At 62.5% G+C, this 9,585-nt stretch overlaps 1 protein-coding gene across 2 annotated transcripts; it reads left to right on the top strand.

Moving 5' to 3' along the window:
• Positions 1-839: 839 nt before the first annotated feature.
• Pus1 (pseudouridine synthase 1) lies at positions 840-8,408 on the top strand. 2 transcript variants are annotated; one of them, XM_090319984.1, is made up of 6 exons: positions 840-964; positions 2,448-2,676; positions 3,075-3,212; positions 4,266-4,368; positions 6,930-7,621; positions 8,120-8,408. In XM_090319984.1, the coding sequence occupies exons 2-6, from the start codon at positions 2,458-2,460 to the stop codon at positions 8,165-8,167; spliced, it is 1,200 nt and encodes a 399-aa protein (XP_090176110.1). In that variant the 5' UTR covers positions 840-964; positions 2,448-2,457; the 3' UTR covers positions 8,168-8,408. The 2 variants fall into 2 exon arrangements, with proteins under 2 accessions (XP_090176110.1, XP_090176109.1); XM_090319983.1 differs by having other exon boundaries at positions 840-1,086.
• Positions 8,409-9,585: the final 1,177 nt, after the last annotated feature.

Raw genomic sequence — 9,585 nt, 5'->3', positions numbered from 1 at the left:
CCAAGGACCGTGCTCAGGCCCTGAGCCCAAGCCCAGGACTGGCAAAATAAAGGAGTAGGTTGTACTATTTTTTAAATACAAGATGTAGCTTCCTAAATGAGTAGAAGGCTGCTGTCAATATTGAGAATGAAACATTACCGGGCCTGGCGGCTCACGCCTGAGATCCTGGCCGCGCAGGAGGCTGAGGTCTGAGCATGGAGGTTCAGAGCCAGCCGGGCCCTGAAGGCCCTGAGCCGCATCTCCGGTCGACCCCTGGGGCGGCGCTGTGGTCGGAGGGTGGGGCGGGAGCCTGGAGCCGCCGGGCGCAGCCACGGCGCCCAGGCCCAGTTCAAAGGCCAGGCCCTTGCGGCCCAAGCGACCACCCTTGTGCCAGCGCTGCCCTCGTAGGGACGCCCCCGTCAGGACCGCGGGAGCCCCCCGCCCCGCCTCCCCCGCGCCCCGCCTCCCCTCCGCCCCGCTCCCCCGCGCCCCGCCTCCCCTCCGCCCCGCTCCCCCGCGCCCCGCCTCCCCTCCGCCCCGCTCCCCTCCGCCCCGCTCCCCCGCGCCCCGCCTCCCCTCCGCCCCGCCTCCCCTCCGCCCCGCTCCCCCGCGCCCCGCCTCCCCTCCGCCCCGCCTCCCCTCCGCCCCGTTTCCCCGCGCCCCGCCTCCCCTCCGCCCCGCTCCCCTCCGCCCCGCTCCCCCGCGCCCCGCCTCCCCTCCGCCCCGCTCTCCTCCGCCCCGCTCCTCCGCGCCCCGCCTCCCCTCCGCCCCGCGCCCCGCCTCCCCTCCGCGCCCGGCCCCGCCTCTTCCGCGAGGACGTTCGTGCGCCGCCGGCCGCCGTCGGCCTCGCTCGGCTTCCGCCTCCGCCCACGTGGTCCGCCGCCTCGCGCGCGGGGAGCCGGGGCCGGGGCTTCCGACTCCCGGGACGTGGGGGTAGGAGGGGCCGTGGAGGTCCGAGGTTCCCGTAGGGTCCGAGGAGTCGGAGGTTGGTGGTGTTCTGGGCGGTGAGGGACGCCGCCCGCCGCGCATGGGTCTCCGGGGCCTGCGGGCAGCGCTGCTGACGGCTTGGGGACGCTGGGCCGCGCGCCCCGGCCTGCGGGCGCCCCGGTAAAGACCCGGCGCTGCCCCCCACGCCCCCCCGCCCGGACCCCGCCCCGCGCTGCGCCCCCGCCCGCACGGACCCCCGCCCCGCGCTGCGCCCCCCCCCCCCGCCCGGACCCCCGCCCCGCGCTGCGCCCCCCCTCCCGCCGGACCCCCGCCCCGCGCTGCGCCCCTGCCCCCCGCCCGGACCCCCGCCCCGCGCTGCGCCCCCGCCTCCCCCGCCCGGACCCCCGCCCCGCGCTGCGCCCCCCCCGCCCGGACCCCCGCCCCGCGCTGCGCCCCCCCAACCCACCCGCCCCGCGCTGCGCCCCCGCCCCCCCCGACGCGCGCTGCACCCCCCCACGCCCGGACCCCCGCCCCGCGCCCCTGCCCCCCCGACCCCCGCCCCGCGCTGCACCCCCCCACGCCCGGACCCCCGCCCCGCGCCCCTGCCCCCCCGACCCCCGCCCCGCGCTGCGCCCCCCCTCCCGCCGGACCCCCGCCCCACGCTGCGCCCCCCGTCCCCCCGACCCCCGCCCCACGCTGCGCCCCTGTCCCCCCGACCCCTGCCCCACGCTGCCCCCCGCCCGCCCCGGTCCCCCGCCCCGCGCTGCCCCCCCCCCCCGCCCGGACCCCCGCCCCGCGCTGCGCCCCCGCCTCCCCCGCCCGGACCCCCGCCCCGCGCTGCGCCCCCCCGCCCGGACCCCCGCCCCGCGCTGCGCCCCCCCAACCCACCCGCCCCGCGCTGCGCCCCCGCCCCCCCGACCCGCGCTGCACCCCCCCACCCACCCGCCCCGCGCTGCGCCCCCCCCCCGCCCGGACCCCCGCCCCGCGCTGCGCCCCCGCCTCCCCCGCCCGGACCCCCGCCCCGCGCTGCGCCCCCCCGCCCGGACCCCCGCCCCGCGCTGCGCCCCCCCAACCCACCCGCCCCGCGCTGCGCCCCCGCCCCCCCCGACCCGCGCTGCACCCCCCCACCCACCCGCCCCGCGCTGCGCCCCCCCCCCGCCCGGACCCCCGCCCCGCGCTGCGCCCCTGCCCCCCCGACCCCCGCCCCGCGCTGCGCCCCCCCTCCCGCCGGACCCCCGCCCCACGCTGCGCCCCCCGTCCCCCCGACCCCCGCCCCACGCTGCGCCCCTGTCCCCCCGACCCCTGCCCCACGCTGCCCCCCGCCCGCCCCGGTCCCCCGCCCCGCGCTGCCCCCCCCCCCCCGCCCGGACCCCCGCCCCGCGCTGCGCCCCTGCCCCCCCGACCCCCGCCCCGCGCTGCCCCCCCCCCCCCCGCCCGGACCCCCGCCCCGCGCTGCTCCCCGCCCGCTCCGGTCTCCCGGTCCTCCGGAAGGGCTGCCCGGAGGCCCTGCTGCTTCAGCCCCCGCACACGTATCTTCGCAGCCTGCCCGCCATGGCCGGGAACGAGGACCCCCCAGCGCTGGCCCCGCAGCAGCCGCCGCCCGAGCGGAAGGCCCGGGGGGCCTGGGTCTGGGAGGAGGCGCAGCCGGCCAAGAGGCTGAGGGGCGGCGAGGAAGGGGAGCCGGAGCCGCCGCCGCCGGCGCGGAAGCCGCCCAAGCGCAAGATCGTGCTGCTCCTGGCCTACTCGGGGAAGGGCTACCACGGCATGCAGGTGAGCGCGGTGCAGGTGAGCGCGCGCCGCCAGACAAGGCGGGAGCGGAGGGGCCGCTCAGGCCAGCCCGGCCGCCCACCACCGGACCGCTCCCCAGTGCGGGTGGGTTTATCACCTCTGCTGACATCCCAGGACCATCCTGTCCTGGCGTGCATTGATCCCCAGAAGCTGCACAGACTGGTGTCACCCGGCCACAGACAGGGGTGGAGGAGGCGCGCCTTTGAGCCTGACCTGGTCCTGTTAAGGGCTGGTGTGGGAGTGCTCAAGCAGTCGTGCCCCCCCACCCCCCACTGCAGTTTGGCTGGCTGCCCCTGTGGCTGAGACTGGGACTGGTCAGGTGTGTGCTCAACACCCAGGCCCCCGGGCAGGAACCAGGAAAGTCTGTCCTTTTTTCCCAGAGGAATTCGGGGTCCTCTCAGTTCAAGACAATTGAGGATGACTTGGTGTCTGCTCTGGTCCGGGCGGGCTGCATTCCCGAAAATCACGGCACAGACATGAGGAAGATGTCCTTTCAGCGCTGTGCCCGCACAGATAAGGTAGGTGCAGTCCCTGCCCTGCCTTGAAAACCACCTGCCACACCAGGCCCTCTGGCTCTAGGGTCCCATTCATCAGACTTGTGTACGTTGGTCCTGGGGCTTGACCTTGCTGATCAATTGGAAATGAGTCACTTGGACTTGTCTGCCTCGACTGGTATTGTAGGTGTGAGCCACCAGCCCCTGGCTGCTCTGGAATTTTTGAGATGTAGTCTTGCGTGTGTGTGTGTGTTGCGTGTATGTGTGTTGCATGTGTGTACATGCATGCACGTGCATGCACGTGTGCCTGAGCCTGTTCCTGTGCCTGCTTGTCTGTACTGGGGCTTAGGCCCTTCACATTCTCACTTGACTTTTTCACTCAAGGCTGGTGCTGATAGTTGAATCAAACCTCCACTTCCACTTTTTTGCTTTGTCTGCTCAGTCTCCTAAGATCTCAGCTTCCTGAGTAGCCAGGGTTGCAGGTGTGCACCACCCAAGGTCCACCAACACCACCGTTTTCACACCTATTGCTAAGGAGCTAGGTGTCTCCTGGCCAGCTCTGCCCGGGGACCGGATGCTGAAGGAAGGTTGTACTCAGGTGGGACTGCCTCCACCTACTTCTTCCCTCTCTACTACCATTTTTTTTTTTTTTTGCCAGTCCTGGGGCTTGAACTCAGGGCCTGAACACTGACTATTCTTCAGCTTTTTTTTTTTTTTTTTTTTTTACCGGTCCTGGGCTTGAGGTCAGGGCCTGAGCACTGTTCTTGGACTTTCTCAAGGCTAGAGCTCTACCACTTGAGCCACAGCACCATTTCCGGCTTTTTCTATGTATATGTGTTACCAAGGAATTGAACCCGGGTCTTCGTACATGCTAGGCAAGCACTCTACCACTAGGCCAAACTCCCAGCCCTCTTGAGCTTCTTTGCTCAAAGCTAGCACTCTTATCACTGAAGCCACAGCGCTACTTCCGGCTTTTTCTATATATTTGGTACTGAGGAATGGAACCTAGGGCTTCATGAATGCTAGGAAAGCACTCTACTGCCAAGCCACACTCCCAGTCCTCTGCTTTCTTTTTAGGGTGTGTCTGCAGCTGGTCAGGTAGTATCCCTGAAAGCATGGCTAATTGATGACATTCTGGACAAGATCAACAGCCACCTTCCATCCCACATTCGGATTCTGGGTAAGCCTTGAAGAGTCACAGGAAAGTGGGTGAGCCTTTCTTCTCTCCTGTGTGTCCTGGGCGCGGGTAGAATGGGACAGCTGTTCCCTTTTGTAGCAAGACTGCTAAGTGAGGTTTTTAGCCCTGTCCCTTGAGCCGTAGCACCACTTCTACTGGTTTTCTGGTGATTAATTGGAGATAAGAGTCTTATGGACTTTTTAGTGTCCAGGTTAGCTTTGAACCATGATACTCAGATCTCAGCCTCCTGAGTAGTTGTGAGCCACTGCAAACCTCCCTCCCCCCCTTTTTTTTTTGTGCCAGTGGTGGGGCTTGAGCTCAGGACCTGAGCACTGTCCTTGGACTTTTCTCAAGACTAGAGCTCTACCGCTTGAACCACAACACCACTTCTAGCTTTTTGCTATGTATGTGGTACCAAGGAATTGAACCCAGGTCTTTGTGCATGCTAGGCAAGCACTCTACCACTAGGCCAAACTCCCGGCTCCATCCCTCCCCTTTTTTATTTTTTATTTTTTTTATTTTTATTTTTTTTGCCAGTCTTGGACCATGAACTCAGGGCCTGAGCACTGTCCTTGGCCTTTCTCAAGGCTAGGCTCTACCACTTGAGCCTTAGCACCACTTCTGGCTTTTTTCTATGTATGTGGTACCAAGGAATTGAACCCAGGTCCTCGTGCATGCTAGGCAAGCACTCTACCACTAGGCTAAACTCCAGGCCCCCCCTCCCCTTTTTTATTTTTTATTTTTTATTTATTTATTTTTTTGCCAGTCCTGGGCTTGAGCTCAGGGCCTGAGCACTGTCCTTGGACTTTCTCAAGGCTAGAGCTCTACCACTTGAGCCTCAGCACCACTTCCGGCTTTTTTCTATGTATGTGGTACTGAGGAATCAAACCCGGGTCTTCATGCATGCTAGGCAAGCACTTTAACCACTAGGCCAAACTCCCGGTCCCCCCCCTCCCCTTTTTTAAAAAAGGAAAAAGAAACCTATGTTGTCTTTTGAAGGTAGAGGCCTTCTATATGTATTTAAGGTATAGTTTCTGGTGGTGGAGATGGAACCCAGGGTCTTGTGCAAGCCAGGCAAGTGTGCTACTAAAGCCCCATCCCAGCCCTGATTAAAAATGTACATAAATGGCTCATAATACTTGCTCTCTTTTGTTTGCTTGGCTGTTTTTCTACTATCAGAGATGGCAGCAGTGCCTTGTACACGCTACCCAAGTTCTCTACTACTGACCTGTATCCTGGCTGTGTCCTATTTTAGGACTATCACTCTTGATGCACAGACTTCCTCCGTGGGGTTCTGCTCTTGGTATATGAGTTGTCACAGTTCTCAAATCTGTTTGCTAGAAATCTGGGGTTCCTTGTTTGGGCTACTACAGATAAAGCTGCCCAAAACATCATGTGTAAGTCATAAAAAGGACTCAATAGTTTGTATACTATAAGCCTTTTTTTTTGCTGGTCCTGGGGCTTGAACTCAGGGCCTGGGCACTGTCCTTGGACACTTCTTTGCTCAAGGCTAGCACTCTGCCACTTGAGTCACAAAGTGCCACTTAGACTTTTTCTGGGGAATCAAAACCAGGGCTTTGTGCATGCTAGGTGAGCACACTATAGTTTACTTTTCTTATCCTTCTGCTTTGTGAGGCGAATCCCTCCTGGAAAGTCCTTCTCAGAGCAGTGGGTCTGAAGACCTTCGTGTATGCCTCTCACCGTTCTTGCGTGGAGGTGGTCCTGTCACAGCCACGATGTGCGCCTCACCAGTGGCTGCTGCTGTGTTACGCTGGTCTAGGCAGTGGTGTCAGGACAGCCCTGTACTGCTGCGTCTGTGCGTATTCTCCCGTGTGCATGTTTCAGGGCTTGAACTCTGTACCGTGTGCTTCGCAAGCCTTCCTGTTCATGACTACTCGAGCCATTCCTGTGGTCTGTGGAAATGGAGACTCACAGACTTTTTGTCTGACTGGCTTTGAACGATTTCTCCAGTTCTCAGCCTCTGTAAGCCTTGGGCTTACAGGTGTGAGCCACTGACTTCCAATACTCTTTATACAGAAAAGCTGCTAGCGGGTGAGTTGCTAGGCCCAAGGCACACTTGGCAGGCAGCTTGACTCCCGTGTGCATGTGGATTGATTTCCCCACACCTTCACAGATCCCATGTTCAGGAGACCCTTAACAGTTGTGTTTGGGTTTCATGCTGGGATCCTGTGGCGTTGGAAGTGTCTGGGAGCCTGTGCTGCAGTTCTTGTTAGAACTGGGCACTTGGCCTCGCACATGTATCGCCAGTCTCACACAGCACTCCAGTGAGGCTTTTCTGCTCACAGGCATCTTGGTTTTTTGGGCCGGTCCTAGGTCTTGAGTGTTGGCCTGGGGGCGGCCCCTGAGCTCCTTTTGCTCAAGGCTAGCGCTCTACCACCTGTGCCACAGCACCACTTCCAGCTTTTTGTGTGTTTGATTAATTGGAGAGAAGAGTCTCATGAGCTTTCCTGCCAGGGAAACCTCTGGCTCAGTCTCCTGAGTTACTGGGATTACAGTCGAGCCATGGTGGCTGGCTCACGCACATCTTTCATGTGCTGCTCCAGGACTGAAGAGGGTGACCGGCGGGTTCAACTCCAAGAACAGGTGCGACGCCAGGACGTACTTTTACATGCTGCCGACTTTTGCCTTTGCCCACAAGGACCGGGACGTTCAGGACGAGACCTACCGCCTCAGCACGGAGACCCTCCAGCAAGTCAACAGGCTCCTGGCCTGCTACACAGGCACCCACAACTTCCACAACTTCACCTCACAGAAGGGGCCCAGAGAGCCCAGCGCGCGGCGCTACATCCTGGAGATGTACTGTGAGCAGCCTTTCGTGCGTGAGGGCCTGGAGTTTGCCATGATCAAGGTCAAGGGCCAGAGCTTCATGATGCACCAGATCCGAAAGATGGTTGGCCTGCTGGTGGCCATTGTGAAGGGCTACGCCCCTGAGAGCGTGCTGGAGCGCAGCTGGGGGGAGGAGAAGGTGGATGTGCCCAAGGCGCCGGGGCTCGGCCTGGTCTTGGAGAGGGTGCACTTCGAGAAGTACAACCAGCGCTTTGGCGGGGATGGGCTGCACGAGCCGCTGGACTGGGCTCAGGAGGAGGGCAAGGCGGCTGCCTTCAAGGAGCAGCACATCTACCCCACCATCGTCAGCACGGAGCGGCACGAGCGGTCCATGGCACAGTGGCTGAGCACCTTGCCTGTCCATGACTTCAGTGCCACTGCCCTGGCAGCCCCCAGCACAAGTGCCCAGGTAGGGCTGGGGTGGCATGCCGAGGCCCACACCTGTCCCTGTCACAGGGAGTGGTGTAGGACTGGCAGCTATGGCGCGGGACCAGGTGGTCGGGGCTCTCAAGATGCACCTCTGTTTGCCCCCTACTCTCAGACCTGGTGACCTAGGGGCTTGACCCCCGTCCTGAGCTGGAGTCAGCTCTGCTGCACTGACCTCATACTCCTGGCAGCTGTGAGGGTGGCACTTGAGTGGGGGCCAGCTTTGCTGGGTGTGGGCCCTTGCTACTGCCCAGAGCCTTGCTTCAGGTCGGGTTAGCCCCCAGACCAGGCCTACCTTGGGTGGACATGGCACAAGCGATCGGCATTGTGTCATTTAGAATGAAGTGGTTGTTCGACCAGACTCTTAAGTAGGAAGAAAGACTGATGGATTGTCTTGGTCCCCAAGGGTGAAGGAATGCCTACCAGTATGCAGGGCAAGTGCTGGGCTCATAGTCCTTTCCTGTCTGCCCCTTTTCTGCAGGTACCCAGTTCCTTGGAAGGCAGTGATGGGGATGGAGACACGGACTGAAGCTGCAGAGCCCCTCAGGGTCTCCATGCTGTGCCCATCACCTGGGACATGGGAGCCCAGACTTCCGGGGCCAGCCTGTGGGGTGGGGCTTGGCTTCATAACCTCAGGGTATTGAATGTTCACCCCAGGAATACCTGCGTTGGGTCTATTTTTTAGCTCATGTGTCATGTGTGCATACTTGGGCATGTAAAGACACTATTTTTATAAGGAGACGATATTCTTATTAAATAATAAAAGTTTTGTTTAGTGTTACCTTTTCTTTCCTGCTGAGAATGAACAGTGCTGCTTTCCAGTGGGCTGAGGGACATGGAAGTGGAGAGCAGGCCGCAAGGATGGGGTGGTGGTGATGCTGCTGCCGTCCTTCCCCCCTGTGCAGCCTGGTTGCTTCCTCCCCTCCTCCTCACCTCGCCCTGTGGACCTGCTGGCAGCCCTAGCCCACACTAGCCCTGGAACGACCTCCCCCACTTTGCATCCACTGCCTAGAGACAGTGTCTTTTGTGCCGGGCCTCCCCGTGGGGCCCTTGGGTGATGCTGGTGCTACAGGGCATAGTGTGCTCCTTCTCCCTTTCACCTTTTTGGTGGTACTATCGTTAGAATTTGGCTTGGGTGCTTCAGGTGCTTTATCTCCTGAGCCATGTTTCTGTCTCTTTAAATTAAAAAAATTACTATTTTAGCCGGCTCATGTCTATCATCCTGGCCGCTCAGGAGGCTGAGATCTGAGGATCGCGGTTCAGAACCTGCACTGCAGGTAAATCCGTGCGACTCTCACCTCCAGAGAACCCCCAGAAAACCAGAAGTGGCACTGTGGCTCAGTGGTAGAGTGCTAGGCTTGAGCCCAAGAGCTCGGAGACAGGGCCCAGGCCCCCGAGTTCAAGTCCCAAGACCGACCAAAAATATACTTGATGACTGGTTGACCCGCTGCTCGAGCCGGGGCTTCTTGTCTCCCAGCTTTCCGCCCAGGGCGCGCTCCGGCCTCCCGGGGTTCGCAAGGACTTTCCTGCCGGGATGGGTTTGAGCCAGGATCCTCAGATCTCAGCCTCCTGAGCAGCTAGGATGGCAGGCGAGAGGCAATTCCGTGCTTCTGCCGGCACTCCCGGATCTGCCCGCCGGCACTCGCCGGAGGACGGACCTGGCCTGGACCCGGCCCCGGCCCCGGCCTCAGCTCCAGCCCCAGTCCCAGGCCCCGGCCTCAGTTCCAGCTCCAACCCCAGGCCCCGGCCCCGGCCTAAGCTCCAGCCCCAGTCCCAGGCCCCGGCCTCAGCTCCAGCTCCAGCCCCAGTCCCAGGCCCCGGCCTCAGCTCCAGCTCCAGCCCCAGGTCCCGGCCTCAGCTCCAGCTCCAGCCCCAGTCCCGGCCTCAGCTCCAGCTCCAGCCCCCGGCCCCGGCCTCAGCTCCAGCCCCAGTCCCAGGCCCCGGCCT

The sequence above is a fragment of the Megascapheus bottae genome, chromosome 28 (genome assembly GCF_031878675.1).
Source record: "Megascapheus bottae isolate mThoBot1 chromosome 28, mThoBot2.hap1, whole genome shotgun sequence".
NCBI lineage: Eukaryota > Metazoa > Chordata > Mammalia > Rodentia > Geomyidae > Megascapheus > Megascapheus bottae.
Note: the sequence above shows the minus strand (reverse complement) of the source record. Positions and strands in the feature narration are given on the sequence as shown.